The 25703-nt window shown below is 48.3% G+C and overlaps 1 protein-coding gene across 4 annotated transcripts in view; it reads left to right on the forward strand.

Annotated features, from left to right (window-relative positions):
• tsfm (Ts translation elongation factor, mitochondrial) overlaps positions 1 to 22990 on the forward strand; it is a 28092-nt gene extending 5102 nt beyond the window's left edge. For 2 of the 4 annotated variants that reach the window (XM_085972942.1, XM_085972943.1), the window contains exons 3-7: positions 12741 to 12896; positions 18240 to 18368; positions 19569 to 19691; positions 20848 to 20932; positions 22464 to 22990. In XM_085972942.1, coding sequence (XP_085829068.1) covers positions 12741 to 12896; positions 18240 to 18368; positions 19569 to 19691; positions 20848 to 20932; positions 22464 to 22882 — 912 coding nt within the window. In that variant the 3' untranslated portion in view covers positions 22883 to 22990. Of the gene's footprint in view, positions 1 to 4401; positions 8278 to 9965; positions 10129 to 12740; positions 12897 to 18239; positions 18369 to 19568; positions 19692 to 20847; positions 20933 to 22463 lie in introns of those variants that run through there. The other 2 variants (XM_085972945.1, XM_085972944.1) reach the window with 2 other exon arrangements.
• The last annotated feature ends 2713 nt before the right edge of the window (positions 22991 to 25703 follow it).

Here is a 25703-nt window from a genome sequence, read left to right on the forward strand (position 1 = left end):
GGCAGCGAGAGTCCAGAGCAAATGTACCAAGGCGAAAGAATCCCCCTAGCAGGCATCACTCCAGCATGCCTGCTCCAATAAAGTTGGCCGAAATGGAGCCTTGCACGGAAGCCAAGTAAATGAAACTAAAACGCAAAAACATTTTTGTTGATTCAGAAATGGAGGAACTGCAAGGGTTAATACAGAACTACAAAGGGACTTGTAAGCCTCCTAGGCTTAGCTGGTTACGTTGCTGAGCCATACGGAGCAGAAGGGTCCCAGATTCGATCTGTGGTCCCTGCTGAGATTACTGATCACAGCCAGGGATGCCACGGTGCCCCTGGACTAACAAAGGAAAATCAGCGAGGATTTCTGCTCCTGGTTGCTATCCAGTGTGGGTGAGGTGAGAACAGGGTACGCCCCTCACGCTCAAATAGCCTACGACAGACTCGCTGTCTGGGCTTGTACCTGAAGAATGGCCCGTACAGGTGTGAGGTACCGTAGGTTGTTTGGATCCATGACCCAGCAAGGAGTCTGCGCCTTCAAGAAAGGAGGCTTACAAATCCCTTTGTAGTTCTGTATTAACCCTTGCAGTTCCTCTATTTCTGAATCCCAAAAAATGTTTTTGTGTTTTAGTTTAATTTACTTGGCTTCCGTGTAAGGCTCCATTTCGGCCAACTTTATTGGAGCAGGCATGCTGGAGTGATGCCTGCTAGGGGGATTCTTTCGCCTTGGCACATTTGCACTGGACTCTCGCTGCCTTGAGCTCATCCAAAACCCTGCTGCCCCCGTGTCCCAACTCTCACCGAGTCCCGTTCACCCATCACCCCTGTGCTCGCTGACCTACATTGGCTCCCGGTCCGGCAACGCCTCGATTTTAAAATTCTCATCCTTGTTTTCAAATTCCTCCGTGGCCTCGCCCCTCCCGATCTCTGTAACCTCCTCCAGCCCCACAACCCAACTGCGCTCCTCGAATTCTGGCCTCTTGAGCATCCCCGATTTTAATCGCTCCACCATTGGTGGCCGTGCCTTCAGCTGCCAAGGCCCTAAACACTGGAATTCCCTCCCTAAACCCCTCTACCTCTCTCTCCTCCTTTTAAGATGCTCCTTAAAACCTATGACCAAGTTTTTGGTCATCTGTTCTAACATCTTGTGTCAAAGTTTGTTTGATAATTGACGTAATAAAACTCACAACGCACTTGGTTTGAGTATAAAGCAAGGCTTTAATCAACTTGTTTCAGAACATGGAGGTCTAGTTGTACTTCACTAGTTTCTTGTCTTACAAAATGTCCCTGACAAGTTGGGGCCAACGCCCGAGTATTTATACTCCTTGGACGGCGCCACCAGCTGGCTGTCCAGCATTATTTCACGAGTAGTTTCTTGATGAATGATGAGATTTATAACAATAATAATCACTGCTGTGAAGCGCCTTGGGACGTTTTACTACCTTAAAGGCGCTATATAAATGTAAGTTGTTGCCTGTGATGATACTTACCCCATAGCATTACCTTCTCCTGTAGAGCATCTTACTTTCTCTTCCCCCTGTGTCCACAATGGAGGATTAGGTCACTGACCAACCAGTGACTGCTACCCTCCTGGGGAGTTGCAGGATCTCGTTGGGGTGGCGATGGCTCCAAGATGACCCAGCTGGCAATGGAAGTCTGGAACCCACTCGACCCTCCCCGTGACAGACTTGTTGATGCAACACCTGAGCCAGGGAGGTCTGTCGTACTCTGTGGCACTGCTGATGATTGGCCAGCCAGCCTAACGGAACCTGAAAAAGGTAGATCTGTCACCGGGAGCTGGGATCCTGCCCACTCCGCTCCAGATAATCCTGCAAGCCAGCTCCCTAACTGGCAGGGTAGTCCTTGCTGGAGGAGCAGGGGGAAGCCTACCTGTGGTCCGTGCTGGTAGGCTGCACAGTTTTATCAGGTTGAACAGCAGCACGTATAAGCCCGGGGGTCTCTAAGCTTTGGCTCTGCGAAACCTACACCTCCCCTTTCTGGACTTGGCTAAGTGGGTGGTGTCCCCACAGGGAGAGAGTGTGCTGGGCAAACCGGAACTAACTCTGGATTTCTCTAGAATTCTCATTCTTGTTTTCAGATCCTTCCATGGCTTCACCCCCTGCCTCTCTCTAACCTCCTCCAGCCCTCCGAGATTTCTGCGTTCCTCTAATTCTGGCCTCTTGCACATCCCCGGTTTTAATCGCTCCACCATTGGCAGCCCTTCAGCCCATCAATCCCCTAATTATTCTGTCACGGACTCCCGACCAAACTACCTGTCAATCTCCTATTTTAAGCAACACAAAGTTCCTTCCCCTATCTTCCTAGTAAAAAAATTGACAAGCACTGTTAATATCCCTTTACCCCTCAACCCCACCTTCTCAACGGATGTCCATCCAGTTCCTTTTTTAAAGACGTCAGTTGACTCCAAGTCAGCTGCTTACTCTGGGACTGTGTCCCAAACGACCACTGCCCTGTGGGGCTGGGAGCTGCTTCAAATTGAATGAACCCCGATGTGCCGTTGAAGTCAATTTGTTTTGCGCCCCTTCCTTCTTCAAGATTCTCCGACCCCCGGTGAACTGGGAACTACAGGGTTAAAAGATTGTACTGACAATGTCTTCGCCTGTCTTCTGTGTCTTCCTTTTTCCTCAACCGAGGATTCCCCTCTACCGTGGTTGACACGGCCCTCGACCGTGTCCGTTCTATCTCCTGCACTTCTGCCCTCACTCCTGCCCCTCCCTCCCGGAACCACGATAGAGTTCCCCTTGTCCTCACCTTTCACCCCACCAGCTTCCACATTCAACGGATCATCCTCCGCCATTTCTGCCACCTCCAGCGTGATCCCACCACCAAACGCATCTTCCCCTCACCTCCCCTTTCAGCATTCCGTAGGGACCGCTCCCTCCGAGACACCCTAGTCCACTCCTCTATCACCCCCCAGCACCCCTTCCCCTTCGCCCGGCACCTTCCCGTGCAAGCGCAGGAGATGCAACACCTGCCCATATACCTCCCCCCTTCCCACTGTCCAGGGCCCCAACCACCCCTTCCAGGTGAAACAGCGATTTACTTGTACTTCTCGCAATCTAGTATACTGTATTCGCTGCTCACGATGCGGTCTCCTCTACATTGGGGAGTCCAAACGCAGATTGGGTGACCGCTTTGCGGAACACCTCCGTTCAATCCGTAAAGGTGACCCCGAGCTTCCGGTCGCCTGTCGTTTCAATTCACCGCTCCATTCCCACTCGGACCTCACCGTCTGCGGCCTCTTGCATTGTTCCATGGAAGCTCACCGTAAACTCGAGGAACAGCACCTCCTCTTCCGATTAGGCACTTTACAGCCTTCCGGACTCAATATCGAGTTCAACAATTTCAGATCATAACCTCGGCCCCTATTATATTTTTATATTTTTTATCCACACTTTTGGTTTGTGACTTTTCCTTTTTCTCTCTCCCACATGGCAGCTGTCTCTCACTCTGCCAGCGCATTTCACACTTCATCTAGAGCCATTGTTTGTTTCTTTACCTGTCCTATTACCATCTCGTCTCACCTTGAATATCTCTTAATGTCTCTTCTTTCATCCCCTCCCCCATTTCCCAGCCCCCAAACTGCCTTTTGTTTCATTTCCTGCCTTTTTTCTCCGTCCTGACGAAGGGTTTCGACCCGAAACGTTAACTCTGTTTCTCTCCCCACGGATGTTGCCTGGCCTGCTGAGTTTTTCCAGCATTTTCTGTTGTTACTGCGGATGCTGGAAATCCGAAATATTTTGCTATCGTTCTGTTCTTGTTTATTAGCTAGAGGGAAAGGCAAAGTACGACCCTTGGTGGAAGGCACGTTTCGGGCCTATCCTGACCGTACACATTGCAGATCCTGCATTAATTGAACAAGTCTTGCGACAGGAAGGGAAGCATCCAATCCGTTCTGATTTATCATCATGGAAAGATTACAGGCAGCACGGTGGCATAGTGGTTAGCACTGTTGCCTCACAGCGCCAGGGACCCGGGTTCGAATCCGGCCTCGGGCGACTGTCTGTGTGGAGTTTGCACATTCTCCCCGTGTTTGCGTGGGTTTCCTCCGGGTGCTCCGGTTTCCTCCCACAGTCCAAAGATGTGCGAGTTAGGTTGATTGACTATGATAAATTGACCCTTAGTGTTAGGGGGATTAAATACATGGGGTTACGGGGATAGGGTGGGATATGTGTTGGTGTAGGGGTTACGGGGATCGGGTGGGATATGTGTCGGTGCAGGCTCGATGGGCCGAAATGGCCTCTATCTGCACTGTGGGGTTTCTGTGATTTCTGTGAATACAGAGGCGCTATATAAATGCAAGCTTGTTGTTGACTTTTAAACATGGTTGACTCCAAAAGCTTCAGAGGAAAGTGTAAATGGAGAAATGTCATTCTTTCTTTCTTGTATTCATCAGGTGGCGATGTAACCATCACAGACCTGCCGTGTGCTTTGAAGCAAATAAAGAGCAACGTCTCGGCCAACGTCCCCTCTTCCTGGACACATCGCTCACGGGTCCGTGCCCTCTCCTGGGGCCTTGACCACAGTCGGTTCCCCACCGACTACGACTTTGTTCTGGGCTCCGACATTGTGTATCTCCCCGAGACCTATTCCTCGCTCGTCCAGACGCTGCGACATCTCGGTGCGCAGCGAGCCACCATTTACCTCTCTTCCAAAATGCGGAGGGAGCACGAGACCGTCTCTTTCTACGAGGAGATCCTGCCTCAGCATTTTCAGTGCCAACTCCTTCACCGGAACAAGGAGCAAAATATCAACCTGTACAAAGTGACCAAAAAGGAACCGAGTGCCGGAGAGCAGTGACTAACTTAGAGAGGGAAATCTGTCATTTAACACGAGATTCATGAGGGAGCCCTTCTGTAGGTGACCCATGTAGTAGCCAGTTTGAAGAATTGTTTTCTATTTTACTGTAAGGACTTTTTTTCCATTTCCTTTTTGACCCCCCTGCCCCCCACTTTTTTTCACCCCTTCCAATTCCTAATGGTGGCTTATCCTGGGATACAGTTCAATGTGTGCCAGCAACCTTCTGGTACCCTGGCTGGCTCGAGGGCGCTGAGGTTAAGTTGTAGTGTTGTTACTGCCTCCCCGGCTAAGATCAACCAGTAAGACCTGGCTCAGTAGCTCACCTGCTGGTGTAGTCATTCAGTGAGATGTCGGGTGCACGTTCTCTTTTTTTAAATAAATATACTGGTTTTTAAGCAGTGAGACGTCGCTGGGGGAGAGAGTTTGAGGAGGAACTCCTGCTGGGGGTGCAGGGCAGCTGAACGAACAGTCAGACAGCTGACATAACATTGTTTGAGTTGCCTGGGTTATTGTCTGTCTAACCGATGTTTATTCAGCTTTCTGACAATCACACTTCAGCGGAGACCAACCCAGCTTCTGCCAAAGACCAACACTCGCAGTACACAGAATATTTCAGCAAAAACGAGCATAAAAATAATTATTCTTCCTGTGCTGGAGGTGCCAGCCCATGCTGGGGGACCTTTCCATGTGCACAGGTGGCCCTCCAGTACCTCAACTAACCAGACAGTCTTAATGTGTGGGTCAGGCTATTTGGCTAAGGGAGCACCAGAGTTGAGCTTGAAGCTGCCCTCACCTGACACATCATCACACACACACACACACACATATATTTCCATTGCGGATTAATGGACAGTGATCAGGAGCAGGGACTCTGGTTGTTTCCCCCTTCCCTCCGCCACCCCCCCCCCCCCCCCATCCTAACCCAGAGACGCTAAGGCCACATGTAGTGTCCCCATCACTGCCTAGGTTGACTCCGTATTGACAATATTTTTTTTGAAGTATATGACACTTAAGCAAGGTACTAACGTTGGGACTCTAAGAATAGGAGCTGTATGGAAAACTCTGGGTGCAATTGTCATACAGGAAGGGAGATGGCAATGAGTTGGAATGCCTGGGATTTGTATCAGTTGAAGCCAATTGTCGGGTGAGTTTGATCAGATCTCCGCTGGGCCACTGGATGGAGTCATCACCCGTCGCCCTGCTTGAGCCGTGCCTCTCGCTGGACAATCTGAGAGCTGGCATTGACAATAATTATGTAGGAGATGATACCATCCTACATTGAAGGAAGACACATTTTGGATGGTGAAAAACTTTGAATGAAACAGAAGAATTATGTACATTGAATTTATGCCGCAGTGATGGGTGTCAGTGCTGGGTAACAGAATATTTTTCCACATTTTGCATTGATTGGTTTTTTTTTTCCCCAACGTGTGCTATGAGCTTTGGATCTTCGCTGGCAGCTCACATTCAGAGAATCGGCCGTCCAATGTTGACGTTGCGTGCTGGGAACAGCATGGATCAAATGTAAAGTTCCCCTTACATTACACTAACAATGTGCCTTAAATTCTGCCTCAGACAAGCACTCTTAATCCACCGGCTTGACTTTTCCTCAGCTTCACATCATTCACACTGGCCTTGCACTCATTATTAACTGGGTCAAGGCAGCCAGTGGACGTAGTGTATTTAGACTTCCAAAAGGCATTTGACAAGGTGCCACACAAAAGATTATTGCTTAAGATAAAAAATCACGGGATTGGGGGTAATATTCTGGCATGGATAGAGGATTGGCTATCTAACAGAAGGCAGAGAGTTGGGATAAATGGTTCATTCTCAGACTGGCAATCAGTAACTAATGGTGTTCCGCAGGGGTCAGTGCTGGGTCCCCAACTCTTTACAATCTATATTAACGATTTGGAGGAGGGGACCGAGTGTAACATATCAAAGTTTGCAGATGATACTAAGATGGGAAGAAAAGTAGTGAGTGAGGAGGACATAAAAAACCTGCAAGGGGACATAGACAGGCTAAGTAAGTGGGCAGAGATTTGGCAGATGGAATATAACACTGGAAAGTGTGAGGTTATGCACTTTGGCAGGAAAAATCGTAGAGCAAGTTATTATCTTAATGGCAAGAAACTGGAAAGTACTGAAGTACAAAGGGATCTGGGGGTCCTGGTGCACGAAACTCAAAAGGTTAGTATGCAGGTGCAGCAAGTGATTAAGAAGGCCAATGGAATGTTGGCTTTCATTGCTAGGGGGATAGAATATAAAAATAGGGAGGTATTGCTTCAGTTGTACAAGGTATTGGTGAGACCGCACCTGGAATACTGCACACAATTTTGGTGTCCATACTTAAGAAAAGACATACTTGCTCTCGAGTCAGTACAAAGAAGGTTCACTCGGTTAATCCCGGGGATGGACATATGAGGAGAGGTTGAGTAGATTGGGACTCTACTCATTGGAGTTCAGAAGAATGAGAGGCGATCTTATTGAAACATATAAGATTGTGAAGGGGTTGGATCGGGTGGATGCGGGGAGGATGTTCCCGATGATGGGTGAAACTAGAACTAGGGGGCATAGTCTTAGAATAAGGGGCTGCTCTTTCAAAACTGAGATGAGGAACTACTTCACTCAGAGGGTGGTAGTTCCATGGAATATGCTGCCCCAAAAAGCTGTAGAAGCTACATCATTACATAAATTTAAAACAGAAATAGACAGTTTCCTAGAAGTAAAAGGAATTAAGGGTTACGGGGAGCGGGCAGGAATTTGGACATGAGTCTAGGTTCGGATCGGTCATGGCCCTGTGGGTAGCGGAGCGGGCCCAGGGGCCGTGTAGTCTGATCCTGCTCCTATTTCGTGTGTCTAATTCTGTTAGATTCAGGAGATGGTTCTGTGACAGTGGATTGGCGGTTAGGATCAGATCAGCCATGATCTTATTGAATGGCGGAGCAGGCTCGAGGGGCCGATTGGCCTACTCCTGCTCCTATTTCTTATGTAGCCCCCAAGCTCATTCCACATAGGCCTGTTGGAGGGGACTTTCATTCCACCAGTCTGGGCTGGATTCAAACCCAGGTCAGAGGTGAAAGGCCAATTTTGTAACACACTGTGCTACCCACCTAACGCCTGCCAAAAAAATTACATTTTTGATCATAGTTATAGAGATCTTTTAAAGGTTTTTTTCTTGAATATAAATTGTGCCTCAAACCTAAAAAGCTTATCAAAGCAAAAGTGCCTCCAAGCTAACTGTGCCTGTTTCTCTGGACTGTATCATCATTTCTATGTACTTGGGGTTACCAAGTTTCTGTGTGATAATCACTTTTTATTGTGTTTATTTTAACTCTCCTCCTGAACCAAGAGAATGTATTGCATTGACCAAAGAAAAACTGACCAATTGCCAACGCTTTGACACTTGTTCCATATTTTTAATCTGTAAAAAAACGACCAAATTGATCATAAAGCCAAAAACTTTCAAATCGCACGTTGTCATTTTTTTCCCCCCTGAAAGAACAAACTTTCATTTCTACAGCGCCTTCCACAATCTCAGGATGCCCCAAAGCGCTTCACAGTCAATGAAGTACTTTTGAAGGGTAGTCATTGTTGTAATGAAGGTGCCATCTCTTGCCGAGGGTGGTTCCACAGATGTCAGAAGACCTCTGGTACCTTGCCCACGTGGTCATTCATGTGTGAGATGGGACCGGCTATTTAACTGTGGAAGACATCCTGGCTGACTGTTTTTTCCCTCCTCCCTAGCCAAGGGGTGCTGAGGCCAATTATAATGCTCATAGCACCCTGGGTGAGATTGGCTAATTCAGCACAGACTGCGGATCAAACCTAGGACCATCTGGTCTTTATGGTTTATTACCACAGCACGTGCTGCAATTACAAAATAAGCCATTGGAGAGGATTTAAATGTGGAGAAGAGGAGGGTATGTCAATTAACTAGAAATTAATTTAGAATAACAGGAAGAGTTAACATCGGTCATTTTATCTTTGATTAAAAAAACTTGATCATACACAATGTTGGGAAGTGTAGAATTGTAGCTAGGGTCTCAGAATAGCTAAATTCAGAATAATTACACAAGATAATTATGGATGAAGGAGTCCATTTGGCCCATCTGAGATCATCCAGAATGACTCGAAAGGCTCCCCTTTATCCTATCATCCAATTGTTTCTTAGAAGATTCCTGGGTTTTCGCCACCACAGCTCTTCCTGGGAGTCAATTCCATGTGTTGACCACTCTGTGTGAAGAGGAATTTCCTGACATCAGTCCTAAAGCTACCATTTACTAGTTTGAATCTACGTCCCTTTGTCTTAATCAGCAAAACTGTGCAGAATACACTTAACACAAATATGAGATTGACATATGACAGTCAATCGCTATTGCTACGAGTTTAGGAGAAAGACTGTTGGATTGCAAAAATACAATGAACAAATCAGTGTTTATCTTTTACAGTAAGGCAAGTACAAGATTGTTTATTTTGCTGCCTACAATTTTCTTCCCTCCTCCCAAAGCTGCTTATTTATGTAGGCGCGCACAGCAAAGTCCCACAAACAGCAATGAGATGAATGACCAGTTAATCTGTTTTTGGTGGTATTGGTTGAGGGAGGAATCTTGGCCAGGACACCGGAGGAAGAAACTGCTCTTCAAATAGTGCTACGAGATCTTTTTCATCCACTCGAACAGACAGATGGGGACCTTCATTTAGCATCTCAACTGAAGGACAGCACCTCCGACAGTGCGGCACTCCCTCAGTACTGCGCTGAAGAGCTGAGATTATGGGCTCAAATCCATGCTGGGACTCCTGACTTCTCTACCCCAGAGAGTTGTGGAGGCTCAGTCGTTGAGTATATTCAAGACTGAGATCGATAGATTTTTGGATATTAAGGGAATCAAGGGATATGGAGATCGGGCAGGACGGTGGAGTTGAGGTAGACGATCAGCCATGATCTCATTGAATGGCGGAGCAGGCTCGAGGGGCCGTATGGCCGACTCCTGCTCCTATTTCTTATGTTTTTATATAATATATGTTCTTATGCTGCCACCCAGCCAAAAGCTTTAATAATAAAATATCCCCTTTAACATTTGACGAGAGAAAAAAGACACGTTTTATTTTCTGCTGCTGCAATATTAGGTTTCAACCAGCAGTGGGAGCCATCAGAAGCTTTGGGCTGCAGAGCCTTCTCTTGGCGTTCTCGCGAACAGCCGCCGCTGAAGTTTGTTGGTGTTGGCTCCCCGTCGTTTGCTGTCCGCCGCCCGGCACCGAGCCGTCGATCCTGCACAGCGCCATGGCCGCTCTCTGCGCTCTCCGGGCCGCGATCTCCAGGGTAAAAACGAACCCTTTCCACCCGCTACCTCATCACCCATCAGGGATTTTAAAATCCCGGCGGAAAAAATCCTTTGAAGGCACGGGCCGTGAGGCGAAACCTAACTTGCTGGGAGGCGGGCGGGCGCGGGTGATTGACAGGACGGCTGGCCAATCCACAGAGGCGGGTGTGCCAGCGGCTGTTTTCTGATTGGAGCGATTGCGGTGTGACGCCGCCCTCAGCCGGCGAGTTAGGTTGAGCGAGTGGCGGCGGCCACAGGCAGGGAGAGCGGGAGCTTGTCCAGATCATTCTTCTCAACACAGCCCTTCCAACTCGCCTTCAGCACTGAAAAGGCATCGGCATTGTTTAATATGCACTTGCCTTATTATTCAGCTAATTGAAATACAAACCGAAAATGGCAAGAGGGCCGGTAACCAGAGGATACAGAATTAAAATAATTGGCAAAAGAGTCGGGGTGGGGGCAGAGGAGAATGTTTTAGCAGCAAATTGTGATGATCTGGAAGGCGCTGCCTGAAAGGGCGGTGGAAGCAGATTCAATAGTCACTTTCAAGAGAATTGGATAGATACTTAAAAAGGAAACCATTTGCAGGGCTATGGGGAAAGAGCAGGGGGAGTGGGACTAATTGGAGAGCTCTTTCAAAGAGCTGGCACAGGCATAACTGGCTGAATGAACATAAGAATTAGGAGCAGGAGTCGGCCATTCGGCCCCTCGAGCCTGCTCCGCCATTCAATGAGATCATGGCTGATCATCGACCTCAACTCCACTTTCCCGCCCGATCCCCAAATCCCTCGATTCCCCGAGAGTCCATAAATCTATCGATCTCAGCCTTGAATATACTCAACGACTGAGCCTCCACAGCCCTCTGGGGCAGAGAATTTCAAAGATTCACCACCCTCTGAGTGAAGAAATTCCTCCTCATCTCAGTCCTAAATGGCTGACCCCTTATCCTGAGACTGTGCCCCCTGGTTCTAGACTCTCCAGCCAGGGGGAAACAACCTCTCAGCATCTACCCTGTCAATCCCCCTCAGAATCTTGTATGTTTCAATGAGATCACCTCTCATTCTTCTAAACTCCAGAGAGTATCGGCCCATTCTACACAATCTCTCCTCATAGGACAGCCCTCTCATCCCAGGAATCAATCTAGTGAACCTTCGTTGCACCGCCTCCAAGGCAAGTATATTCTTCCTTCGATAAGGAGACCAAAACTGTGCCCAGTACTCCAGGTGTGGCCTCACCAAGGCCCTGTACAATTGGAGCAAGAGTTCCTTACTCTTATACTCCAACCCCCTTGCAATAAAGGCCAACATGTCATTTGCCTTCCTTATTGCTGTCCCTGCATGCTAGCTTTCTGTGGCCTCCTTCTGTGCTGTATCATTCTATCTAAAATGCTGGGAATACACAGCAGGCCCTTAAGCTTCTGAAAAAGAAAAGGCCAGAACTGAGTAGGAGTCTGCCTTGAGACGTTACCCTGTCTTTTCTCTTTCAGAAGATGAAAGATCTGTGTATTTCCAGGATTTTCTAAATTCCAGTATTTACAGCCTCTCAGTTAACTGTTATATTTTGTATCAAATCAAATTAAACAAATGAAGGGTTTGTGACAATCCAAAGCTACTTCGGCCTGAATCCACATCCAATTTGCCTGCGCCTAGGCTGAGTTTTTACCTGTATAAAATTTGGACAGTCTGTGAATACATTTGAGAAGCCAAGTATCCCCCTGCCCCGAACTATGCCCTCATTATTATTATCTATAAAAATTTAAAAAATGTGACCATGAACTGGAGGTCCAGAAAACTTGTGGCTCTCATAGTAAGCTGAGAAATTAAAAATATATTTTTTATAGAAGGGTTTTTGACTTCCTAATCCACCATTATAATAACGGGAGGACCAATTTGGGTTGCTCAGTTTGGGGAAGGGTGCATAATGGGCATCAAACTCCTGTCAGAATGCATTTATGGTTATAAGTAGGGTTCTCTACCTGCACTGAGTTGCACTGTGGTTCCGACGATACAGTAAACCATATGAGGGAAGGTCGAGCCGGTCTGAATGCCAGCAGGAAAATGTGTACATCGCCTAAAACTTCATACCTAATTTCCTTGCTGATCTGTGTGCCGCTCAGCCTAGATTCACAGCCTGCCTGGCTGGGGGATTTTGACTGAGCTGGGATTCAGTGCTCTTCCCTCTCTTCTTGCCCCTCTTGCAGAAAAGGACAAGAGCGAGCTACTGGGCTCAAGGACCCTCCCTGCTCCCCTACAAGTGAAAGCCCTGTTAAAATGCCACTGTTTTGAACACAGTCCTGTCAGTTATTTCTCCTCTTGTGGGAAAGTGCCTGGCCTCACATGGCAGCTGCCCACTGCGGCATGATTGAAATGAGAAGCGCGCTGTGTGAATAGTAAGCACAGACCTACGCCCCTCACTACATGGTATTGAGTTGCAGCAATCCTGAGAGTGAGTCTCAGGCGAGACGTGAGTCGGGTTTGTGGCCTTTGACAGAACATTAGTGAGTAACACTGAGGCACTGATGTGTAAATGAATAGATAAAAACTGTGCAACTAAAGCCTGAAGCTTTGATCATGTTACGAAGTTCTCTGAGATTTCCGTCTGTCTTTGTTAGATCTTCTCTGCGCAACCAACCCAGTTTCTGCACTGTCCTGGGGTTAGATTGATGGCAGCTGATAAAGAGCTTCTCATGAAACTCCGGAAAAAGACGGGATACTCGTTTACAAATTGTAAGAAGGCCTTGGAAAAGTTTAACAGCAACCTTCAACAGGTAGGTGGAAATTGTAACTGTAAAGCTGAAGGGGACACCCCAGTGTTGTGTCAGCCGTGGCTCAGTGGGCAGCACCCTCGCCTTTGAGTCAGAAGGTAGTGGGTTCAAGTCCCACTCCAGAGACTTGAGCCCATAAATCTAGGCTGACACTCCAGTACAGTTGCTGAGGGAGCGCCGCACTGTCGGAGGGGCAGTACTGAGGGAGCGCCGCACTGTCGGAGGGGCAGTACTGAGGGAGCGCCGCACTGTCGGAGGGGCAGTACTGAGGGAGCGCCGCACTGTCGGAGGGGCAGTACCGAGGGAGCGCCGCACTGTCGGAGGGGCAGTACTGAGGGAGCGCCGCACTGTCGGAGGGGCAGTACTGAGGGAGCGCCGCACTGTCGGAGGGGCAGTACTGAGGGAGCGCCGCACTGTCGGAGGGGCAGTACTGAGGGAGCGCCGCACTGTCGGAGGGGCAGTACTGAGGGAGGGGCAGTACTGAGGGAGCGCCGCACTGTCGGAGGGGCAGTACTGAGGGAGCGCCGCACTGTCGGAGGGGCAGTACCGAGGGAGCGCCGCACTGTCAGAGGGGCAGTACTGAGGGAGCGCCGCACTGTCGGAGGGGCAGTACCGAGGGAGCGCCGCACTGTCGGAGGGGCAGTACTGAGGGAGCGCCGCACTGTCGGAGGGGCAGTACTGAGGGAGCGCCGCACTGTCGGAGGGGCAGTACTGAGGGAGCGCCGCACTGTCGGAGGGGCAGTACTGAGGGAGCGCCGCACTGTCGGAGGGGCAGTACTGAGGGAGCGCCGCACTGTCGGAGGGGCAGTACTGAGGGAGCGCCGCACTGTCGGAGGGGCAGTACTGAGGGAGCGCCGCACTGTCGGAGGGGCAGTACTGAGGGAGCGCCGCACTGTCGGAGGGGCAGTACTGAGGGAGCGCCGCACTCTCGGAGGGGCAGTACTCTGGGAGCGTCGCACTGTCGGAGGGGCGGTACTGAGGGAGTGCTGCACTGTCGGAGGTGCCGTCTTTCGGATGAGACGTTAAACCGAGGCCCGTCTGTCCTCTCAGGTGGACGTAAAAGATCCCATGGCACTATTTCGAAGAAGAGCAGGGGAGTTCTTCCCGGTGCCTTGTCAATATTTATCCCTCAATCAACATCACTAAAACAGATTATCCGGTCATTATCACATTACTGTTTGTGGGATCTTGCTGTGTGCAAATTGGCTGCCACGTTTCCTACATTACAACAGTGACCACACTTCAGAAAGTACTTCATTGGCTGTAAAGCGCTTTGGGACGTCCTGAGGTGGTGAAAGGCGCTATAGAAATGCAAGTCTTTTTTGCCCTTTTCCCCGTTCCCCACCCCATCCTGAAGGCTGGTTTATGGTTCCATAGGTGGCGGCAGCCCTCCGATACCTCGCTTCAAGGGAGCATTCTTCATATGTAAAGCTTGATTGTAAGTTTCAGCTGGCTGTTCGACTATGGGAGCATCACTAGCAAAACCGGGTCTATTGGATCGTGATCAGGAGCAGGGAACCCAGGCTAATTCTTTTAGCCACGCCTCCCTGACCCCGGGGTGTTGCAGCAGCCCACAGTTGCCCTGGTTGGGAGCGGGTAAGTTAGTGCAGACCAGAAAGCAAGCTGGGACCTCCTTGGTCTGTCGATCATTCCACACTGCATGGTGCATTCACCCACTGGGTCACAGGTGATGCTGTAAAAGCAAACTTTAAAAATTCTGATAAATAATGAAACCCGCATTTAAATTATTCAACGGTGAAATGCGTTAAAAAAAACTTCAAGTACACTGATACATTTATATTGTAGCCACTGCTGTTAATTGATGAGTCCACTGATGATGCCATGAGTTTCGTCTTGTGTTTCATACACAGCAGTCAGCCAATGATATATTACAGAGCAGTTCATCTGCAGTGAAGGAGCATATCATTTTAGCAACAACAACAACGTGCATTTATACAGCACCTTTAATGTAGTAAAACGTCCCAAGGCGCTTCACAGGAGCGTTATCAGTCAAAATTTGACACCGAGCCATATGAGATATTAGGATAGGTGTCCAAAAGCTTGGTCAAAGAGGTAGGTTTTAAGGAGCATCTTACATAGAAACATAGAAGATAGGAGCAGGAGTCGGCCATTCGGCCCCTCGAGCCTGCTCCGCCATTTAATGAGATCATGGCTGATCATCCAAATTCAGTACCCGGTCCCTGCCTTCTCCCCATATCCCTTGATCCCTTTAGCCTTAAGAAATATATCTAACTCCTTCTTGAATATATTTAATGAATTGGCCTCAACTGCCTTCTGTGGTAGAGAATTCCACAGGGTCACCACTCTCTGGGTGAAGAAATTCCTCCTCATCTCTGTCCTAAATGGCTTACCCCTTATCCTTAGACTGTGACCCCTGGTTCTGGACCCCCCCGCCATCGGGAACATCCTTCCTGCATCTAGTCTGTCTAGACCTGTTAGAATTTTATAAGTTTCAATGAGATCCCCTCTCATTCTTCTAAACTCCAGCGAGTATAAGCCCAATCGACCCAATCTCTCTTCATACGTCATTCCTGCCCTCCCAGGTATCAGTCTGGTGAATCTTCGCTGCACTCCCTCCATGGCAAGAACATCCTTCCTCCGATAAGGCGACCAAAACTGCACACAATACTCAAGGTGTGGTCTCACCAAGGCCCTGTACAACTGCAGCAAGACATCCTTGTTCCTGTACTCGAATCCTCTCGCTACGAAGGCCAACATACCATTTGCCTTCTTAACCACCTGCTGCACCTGCATGCTTACCTTCAGCGACTGGTGCACAAGGACACCCAGGTCTCGTTGCACTTCTCCTTTTCCCAATCTATTGCCGTTCAGATAATAATCTGCCTTCCTGTTTTTGCCACCAAAGTGGATAACCTCGCATTTATCCACATTATACTGCATCTACCCAATCACCCAACCTGTCCAAATCATCCTGGAGTTTCTCGGCATCCTCCTCACAGCACACACGCCCACCCAGCTTTGTGTCGTCTGCAAACTTGGAGATATTACATCTAGTTCCCTCGTCTAGATCATTAATATATATTGTGAACAGCTGGAGCAGTATTAAAGGAGGAGAGAGGCGGCGAGGATTAGGGAGGGAATTCCAGAGGTTTGGAAGATTCGAAATACTGGGTTTCATTAAGGGACCTATTCACTGCCAGAATTTTAAAGTACACTTATGCGATTTATTTCAAACTCGTGTATTTGTTGTAAAACAAGGCTGGTTTTACTAAGTTGTGAAATATTTACCACAGAATTATTTTGTTTTTTCAACCCAGTTTTTCCCCACCTGTCTTGATAACTGTTTTTAGGATTCTAAAGAAATTAGATAATGTCGACTCTGACAAACTATTTCACCGTGTCCAGAACAGTAGAACCAGAGGACCCGGCCTGCGCTTGAAGGGGGGGTAAATTCAAAGCGAATCTGTGGAAACAATGGCCCAGAAATTCGGGTCTTCACGGGTGAGTACGCACGGGGTACTCACCCGTAAGCCCAATGGAAGTGCCGGTTTCGTGCATGCACTGCGCATGCGCGGGAAACCGGCACTTCCGTTCCCCTGAACGAAGGGGTTCAGAGGTCGAACGCGTGCGCAGGAGAGGCAGCGCGTGCGCATCGAACTTACATTTTTTTTTACAGGTTTCTCCGGGAGGGTAAGTCTCCAGGAGTTACACTTTTAAAAAGCAGGCGTAAGGCCTGCTTTTTACAAGGTAAGTGGTGAATTAATTAAAATTAAAACATTTTTTCCACAGGTTTATTATTTTTAAATACTTTAAAGAAAGGTAAGTTTATTTTTAGCCCTGTTAGAAAATGTAATTAATTTTTTCAAAAATTTAAATTATTGTTTAAAATAGTTATTTCATGTAATTTATAGTTAATTTTAAAAATGTGATGGTTTTTTAAAATTTATTTGAAGATTTAGTGATGTTTTGGGGCTTATAGTATTTATAAGTTTGACCGGTCTTCCTGTCAATTTTATGAATGGGCATTCCCTGCTACCATTGGCTCTCCATGGCCCACGTGATCGCAGGGGACGCATCGAACTAACTGCGCCCCTGGGATACGCGAGCACTGCGCGCCGGCAGTTGGAGCAGGCCCAGGATCAGAATCCCACGCGGGCCCACAGCTCAATGGCCGGCGCGCAAGGTAAGTGCAGGTTGGGGGCTTGCACCCGCGGGAAGCCCCCAACCCGAATTTCTGGGCCATGATTTCAGTGAGCGAGTGGTCAATCCACAGGTGGAAGCAGTTAGTGTTGATTCATTCAAATGCAAATTAGATAGATTTCTTTCAGAAAAAACATTTGGGGATTCAGTATATGAGTAATTTGAGACATGAAGTGTGGTGAGTGTAGCGTGCTCGGGAGGAACAGGTAACTTTGGACCTCTGGTTCCCAAACTCTCCAGCACTGGGGGTTTTCCTCGCCTCATGTCAGGGTCTGTTGTAAACTCATTGATCGAGAGAATGGATTCACAGGGGCTAGGAGACCTCCGGTACCTCAGCCAAGCCACCATTCTTCGTGTGTGAGCCTAGATATTGAGTGCTGGTAGGCTATCCGAGGGCATCGTATATCAGCCCTATCTGTTACAATTTGGGATAATTCCCAATACATTTTACAAGCGCTCAACGCAGTCAGCTTCCACAGGCCAACCCCTGAACCGAGAGGGCATGTTCACGCAGCTTCTGGTATAGAACAGTCAAAGAAAATCAGCAAAGGATGTAATGGTAACATGCCCTGTTAATAATCAAATCTCCAGCACCTGCGGTACCCAGGAAATGCTAATGTTGACCCAAAAACAAAGACTTACATTTATATAGCGCCTTTCACGACCTCAGGACGTCCCAAAGTGCTTTACAGCCAATGAGGTACTTTTGAAGTGTGGTCACTGTTGTAATGTAGAAATACAGTGTGCATCTTTCCTAGCAAACAAATATGATATCTTCTAATCTGATCAATTAATAGATCAAACACTCTGGCCCGCTTTCTCTCAGCGAGCCTGACTCCATTTTCAGCTAGTGGTCTTGGGAGAAAAGACAGCTTTCTTGTAACACGAATACAATATTTCAGAACTTCACTCGCTGGTTCAGAAAATTCAAGTGCCTGTTCCCCATATATGTGATTCAAAAATACAGGAGAAAATGTATAATGCCACAATCAATTTTCCAGAGTTTGAAATATAAACAAAGAAAATAGCTTTGGTGGAGGGGGTGGGAGAGAGGCGTGTGGACTCCAAAGGGTTAATCAGGGAACTCTCACACCATCTTGTTCCCATGGATGTGAAAGGATTTGCTGCTGGCTAACAGGTAATCATGCTGACTTCTTTTCAAAGGCTGAAGCCTGGCTGCACGAACAGGCCCATAAGGAAGGATGGAGTAAAGCTTCTAAACTACAAGGCCGGAAGACAAAAGAGGGTCTCATTGGCCTGCTGCAAGATGGAAGTTCAGCTGTGCTGGTGGAGGTAAAGATGAGCAACTTTTGGATTGAAATGACCCTGTGTGGTACTGGTAACAAATGTGTTAAATCATTGAATCTTCTTAGGCAGTCCCTTGGAACCGAGGATGACTTGCTTCTACACTAAAAATGAGTTCTCGGGACCTACAGTCTCTGTCACAGGCAGGACAGATGGTGGTTGAAGGGGTGAGTGGGGTGCTTGGGTTGACGTGCACTCCTTGTGCTGCTTGCACTTGCTCCCAGCGAAGAGACTCGAGGTGTTTGGCGCTTTCCCGGATGCTTCTCCTCCACTTTGTGCGGTCTTGGGCCAGGGATTCCCAGGTGTCGGCACTTTTTGCAAGGAGGCTTTGAGGGTGTCCTTGAAGCGTTTCCTCTGCCCACCTGGGGCTCTCTTGCCGTGCCGGAGCTCCGAGTAGAGCGCTTGTTTTGGGAGTCTCGTATCGGGCATGCGGACGATGTGACCCGTCCATCGGAGTGGATCGAGCGTGGTCAAAGTTTCGATGCTGGGGATGTTGGCCTGAGCGAGAACACTGACGTTGGTGCGCCTATCCTGCCAATGGATTTGCAGGATCTTGCGCAGAAGGAGGCCATTCGGCCCATCGTGCCTGTGCCGGCTCTTTGAAAAAGCTCTCCAAATAGTCCCACTCCCCCCCTGCTCTTACCCCATAGCCCTGCAATTTTTTCTTTTTAAAGTATATATCCAATTCCCTTTTGAAAGTCGCTATTGAATCTGCATTCGTGTGAGTCATTGTGTATGCCATTAGAATGAATGTGTGAACCTGTTAGCAAGCTACGGTCTCTGTTAAAATAGTGGGCAGAGGAATTTCATATGAACATGTTAATATGGGAGGCACGAGGGTCGGAACCAGAGGACACAGATTTAAGATAATTGGCGAAGATCCAGAGGTGGGGGATGAGAATTTCTTTTAACGCAGCGAGTTGTTGTGATCTGGAACGCGCTGCCTGAAAGGGCGGTGGAAGCAGATTTAATAGTAACTTTCAAAAGGGAATTGGATAAATACTGGAAAAGGAGAAAATTCACAGGGCTACGGGGAAAGAGCCGAAGGAGTGGGACTAATTGGAGAGCTCGTTCAAAGAGCCGGCACAGGCACGATGGGCTGAATGGCCTCTTTCTGTGCTGTCTGATTCGATATACTTGTGTGAATAAAATGGTCTTTTTTGAAAGAAATGTTTTTCTTCCCCTCAGGTGAATTGTGAAACGGATTTTGTTGCCAGGAATGTCAAGTTCCAGCAGTTGGTGCAGCAGGCAGCCCTCGCCACGATGGCACACTATCACTCCAAGCGGGCAAACGGCATCGATTACGCCAAGGTTTGTTTGCGTTTTCTATTGAAAAAGGAAACTAGAATCTTTTCTTTGCCAGTAGATGCCCATCACCATTGTTTTGAGTCTCCAAACGAAACTACTGAGAAGTCTATATCTGCAGGGTTTCTTTTTGCGTGATATTAACACTCCCTGTCGGGGCACATCCTGCTTGCCCAAGTCCAGAGAGGTTGGCAGATCCTAGGTTTAAGGACTCCCCCCCACCCACCCCAAGTGCAAAAGGGGTACTGCTGGGGTTTAACCGGCTAAAACCCACGCAGCTTAACTGCTCAGAGCACTGGGTAAACCTCTCATTGCTGGTCCAGCCAGGACCACACTATCCATTAGGGCATTGTCTTGTAGGCTTGTTTGAAGCCAAGTTGGAAGAATCCCATCCTCCATTGACTGCTCAACCCCTTGCTGTTCCATTCGTGACTCAGACTGGCTGCGTAACCAGTTAACAGTGCCCTGGAGTGCTGGTTCAGATAGCGGATTACAGAGTCTGCCACAGCAGCTACCAGGAGCTCCTGTACACTACAACTCACCATAAGAGAATCAGCAGAGATGGTTCTTCTGTTTTCCATGCCCCATTACCGAGGACCAGTTGTCCTTCAGTCAGTGATTTCTCGCAATAACATGGCTTAGATCATGAAATCAGCAAGTGCAGCATTGCAGGAGCAGACACCCGGCTCCCCTGCCTTGTACCACCCTGTGGCACAGTGCCACCATGGAGTGGGGAGAGGTTTGCTCTCCCCTGTGAGTGCCCCAAAAGACAAGTTGCTGATATCTGCTGTACTATCAGGGTTCGACCACTTCTCCTTTTACCCCCTCCACCGGCCTTCCTTCATTTTGTATTGACGCAGAGCTTCAGATTGTTCAGTGTAATGTGTTGAAATGCCAGTGTGCTGGGCCACGGAACAACGGCGGGTGGTTTCATGCCCAGTGGAAGCCCAGCGCTGCCACCTCGGGAGAGAAGATGGGGAAATGGTGGCACAAAACATCCTGGGCTGCTGCGCTCAATAAAAAAATCCCTCCCTCCAGCGTTGTGTCTTGCAGACTCCGAATGAAATTCTTTGCCCAGAGGATGGGTTAAGAAAGTGTTTCTGATCAATAAATGGCAGCTTTATAATCGCACATATATTAAAGTTTCCCAATTACTTTGCAGAGTTCCCTTACGACTGAAGAAATAACACAGTTGAAAACCAGTTTAGACAGCTGTCCTCTTGCTGACCAGCTTGCCCTGACTATTGGTAAGATCGACAGTCCAATCCCAGACCAATGAGCTGTTTCACCTTCTTTATCTTTGGGGTGGCACGGGTATCGCTGTTCTTGGTAAAACACAAGGGCCTAGAAATTCAGTTGGCTGCGCCAGCCATTAGCGCCTTAGGAGGAGTAGATCTCGAGCGCTAGGCGCTTAGCGCCCGGGCGCAGCGCGATCTGCGCCTCGCCCCAACTTCAGTAGACATTTAGCGCCGGCGCAAAGTCTTTGCGCGCGCTCATCTGCGCGCGCAGATCATGACGTAATTTCCTCGTGCAACGCCCTTTGTGCGCCCGGAACCGGAACTTCACTCACGCCGGCCCATTGTGCGCCTGGCGGCCCGAGCGACTGTTGAGTCGAACGGTGCTCAGCCGATGCGGGCCGCGGGGAGCGCAAATTAAAGGGCACTCCTGCAGTAGAAAAGGCAGCCGTTTTGCAACACTCCTTCTTTGGGAGGAGGAGGAGGAGGAGGAGACCACATAACAAACTGCCCAAAAACACAAATACACTAGTCTCGGCCTTTCAAAAAAACAAATCCACCCTCCCCCTTTAAGAGCTCACCGGAGCCAGAGTGTCTGACGGCAATCAGCAGCTCGCCGCACCTGCCCTGCGCCCAACTTCCGGTGTTAGCGCCCCGGGCTGCCGGCTTAGCGCCTATTGATAGTCGTGCATCGCCTGTTTTAGCGCAGCAGCAACCTCTTAGGGCGATGCAACTGAATATCGGCGAAGGGGGCTCGACTTTGCGCCGGGCGCAAACTTTAGCGGCCGCCCGACTTTACCGCCCCAAAAGTGGCTATACTGAATTTCTAGGCCAGAGTTCTCCAATAAATATTTTTGATATAATCGATATGACCATCCCAGTGGTTTAGTCCAGATTATTGGAGGAAGGACTGAGGAAGGGAGAAAGAAAACACTTGCATTTCTCCAGCGCCTTTCACCACCTCAGGACGTCCCAAAGCGCTTTACAGCCAATGAAGAACTTTTGAAGCCTAGTCACTGTTGTAATGTAGGAAACGTAATGCAAGGCAGGCAAAGACTTTGGCAATTTTGAGATCCTGAGAGAAAATGAGTTGGGAGTAGGAGACTGCGATGAATCTTGATTTCGGCACAGTGCGGGTGCTGAGAGGAGGAAGAGTGTGTAGGACAGGGTGATTTGGAGTCTATGAGAAGCAAGAGAGGGAAGTTCAGAGGAGCAATGATCATAGCATCTATAAAATGGAGAGACACAATCGAGATTGTGACAGAGAGAGAGAGGCTAGAGGTAAAAGAAGGATTGTCTACGATATTGGGCTTTTTCACCTGGAAGCACTTGCTGCTGACACTGGGTACAAGAAGTGTTGAAATATCCATTGCTCAGCACTGAGCTTCAACTGGATTCACCCCTGCCCCTGCCTCTCCCCATTCACCTCAAATTATTGTATTCTAACGCTGGTCTCTAACTTACTGCACTCCAATACGTGCTCCCTTCCCAACCCTGGTTTTTGTAAACAAACTTTGACCCTCCCTTTGTTAATATTTTAAAGGTAACCTTGGTGAGAATATGGCTATAAGAAGAGCTGCCTGGGTGGCTGTGCCATCCGATTGGTACATTGGCACGTATGTTCATGGCATGCTGCCAGCGGACAACCCATCCCTCGCAAAGATGATGTTTGGAAAATATGGTGCGTTAGTGATCTATAGGCCCCTGGAACAGAATTCGAAAGTGAACCTCTCTGAGCTGGGCCGCAGGTTAGGACAGCACATTGTGGGAATGACGCCACTGTCTGTGGGCTCGATGGAGGACCCGCCTGGTGATGACACAGAGACCAAGATGCTGGCACAGCCTTTCCTACTGGACCCGGGCACGACTGTGGGGCAGTTCCTGCATACAAGTGGGGTGTCAGTGTTGGACTTTGTACGGTACGAGTGCGGGGAAGTAACTGAGGTGGCAGAGAAAGTATAGTTGCAATGTTGCAGTGCACCCTAAACAAAAAAGAATACACTGATTTTCATTGTGGAAACCCCTTTACTGATGTCAGAATAAAATAATGATCTCCAACACATTTAATAAGGGCAAATCACAGTGTCTTTCTTTCCTCCTCTGTTGAACTGTCCCTTCAAACAGGCTTATGATAAATTGGTTGTATCTTTTCCTTCTATCAGATCAATTGCTTCTGGCTAGGTTACAGTTTCACAGGTTTTATCATCACACTCGTATCTCATGCAAGTGACCATTCTTCATTGCGAGCCGCCTGGACGGGCTATTTAACTGTGGGGTGGGGTCATCACAGACAAACCCAACATCCACTTTCCAGCACAGGTCAGTGGATAGTGGCTGATTTTCCCCCACCTTAGCCCAGGGACACTTGGGTTAATTAGCAGTGCCCTCACCAGCACCCTGATTGAGATCAGCAAGCTCAGCCTGAACCAGGAATAGAAAGGACTTTCATTTATTCAGTGGCTTTTACTACATAACGACGCCCTCAAAGCACGTTACAGCCAATTAAGTTCTTTTGAGGTGTAGCCACTGTTGTAACGTGGCAGCCAATTTGTGCACAGTAAGGTCCCACAAACAGCAATGAGATAATGACCAGATCATCTGTTTTAGTGATGTTGGTTGAGGGATAAATAATGGCCAGGACACCAGGGAGAACTCCCCTGCTCTTCTTCGAAATAGTGCCACGGGATCTTTAATATCCACCTGAGAGAGCAGAAGGGGCCTCGGTTTAACGGCTTATCCGAAAGACGGCACCTCCGACACTGCAGCGCTCCCTCAGTACTGCACTGGAGTGTCAGCCTCTGGAGTGAGACTTGAACCCACAGCCTCGTGACTCAGAGATGAGAGTGCTACCCACTGAGCCACAGCGGAACCTGGGACCTTCCTGGATTGTATTCTTCAATTCCACACTGGACAATGTATTTACCAATTAAGTGATCAAACAAAGTATGGCTAACTGCCTTTATCTGTTTCAGTTGAGCAGTGTGCAAATATTTACATTTATATTACCAGCCTTCGAGTACAGTACTGGGCTATGGATCATGCAGCTGTGTCAAACCTGTGTTACCAGCACAGTTTATTATCTAATAGAAAATGAGTCTCAATGACAACAATCATGAGCCAAGCTTCTCAGGAAACAATAGGCAGCCAAATAAAGTCTGATAACAGGTGCACGCTTCAGACTCACTGTGGTTAACGCTGTATTAATTGGTCAAAGCCACTGTGTAAAAAGATGAATTATTTCGAGGGCTTGTCCATTCAATGCAGGGAATGGGTTGTTAATCCAGTCAAGACTGATGCGGTGAACGTCTCCTCGCTGCAGTGCAATCACAAGATGATACAACAGGTTCAGATGAAGAAGGCCCTGTCGCCAGGGCACAAACCCGATTGCCTTCGCATCCCGCTTTTTAAACGTCCACTCGAACAGGCGGAAAGCCACTTGATTTGAGTAAATGTCTCTTTATCTGTTAGTCTTCAGCTCTGCTGGAGCGTACACACCTAAAACGCTGCAGTCTGTCTTTTCTCTACAGATGCTGACTGACCTGCTGGTTTCATGTCTGATTTGCAGCTTTTTCTTTTTCCTTTTCATCGGTAGTTTCAACCCAGTTTCACTGTCGGAGGGGGAAGAGTCCACAGCGCAAAGCTGCCCATAATTGGCCACTAATTAGTAGTCACACTCAGAGAGCGTAGGGATGGCTGAGAAATGGAATCACCCTGGTGCAATCAGTCATTGTCGAGGGAGCCTGTACCCAACCCTGACCTCATGGTGCTTGGTACTGACACTGGGTGCAAAAACTGAGGCAAAATGTTCAATTTCCCAGGAAGGACATTCCCTGCTTTAATGAACAAGGCAGTTCTCTCTTTCTTCTTCCCCCCACCCCCTCCCAACTAAAGAAGCACCTGGAGCATGGTCACCAACCATTCTTTTGTTAATTATTAATACTTTACCATTACAGTGACAATTAAATATTCAACTACAATAACTTGTGCTGCATAGAACAGGATCAGAAGAACAGTCAAGTGTATGGTACTGACCACACCTGGCTCACTCAACTAGTCATTCATTTCCGCCCCCCCACTGAACTTTCTCTCCTGAAGGTATTGACTCCTTGTTGGGTTACGGGTTATAAGAACATGAGTAGAAGGAGCAGGAGTCGGCCATTTGGCCCCTCGAGCCTGCTCCGCCATTCACTAAGATCATGGCTGATCTTCGACCTCAACTCCATTTTCCCGCCCGATCTCCATATCCCTTGATTCCCTTAGAGCCCAAAAATCTATCGATCTCAGCCTTGAATATACTCAATGACTGAGCCTCCACAGCCCTCTGGGGCAGAGAATTCCAAAGATTCACCGCCCTCTGAGTGAAGAAATTCCTCCTCATCTCAGTCCTAAATGGCCGACCCCTTATCCTGAGACTGTGACCCCTGGTTCTAGACTCTCCAGCCGGGGGAAACAGCCTCTCAGCATCTACCCTGTCAACCCCCCTCAGAATCTTGTATGTTTCAATGAGATCACCTCTCATTCTTCTAAACTCCAGAGAGTATCGGCCCATTCTACACAATCTCTCCTCATAGGACAACCATCTCATCCCAGGCATCAATCTAGTGAACCTTCGTTGCACCGCCTCCAAGGCAAGTACATCCTTCCTTAGGTCCATGGTAGCAAGTCGCCCTCCTGTACCTACTTGCCCCAAAGGGCATTACCCATGTGTTATGTCTAAGCAGCAAGGGTCAGCTGGCCATTCAAGCGCTTAAGATATCGCAACCATGCCCAACTCTATCCTCAC

Source organism: Somniosus microcephalus, chromosome 33 (genome assembly GCF_052327205.1).
Source record: "Somniosus microcephalus isolate GS21.2 chromosome 33, FLI_Smic_1.0, whole genome shotgun sequence".
Taxonomy (NCBI): Eukaryota; Metazoa; Chordata; class Chondrichthyes; order Squaliformes; family Somniosidae; genus Somniosus; species Somniosus microcephalus.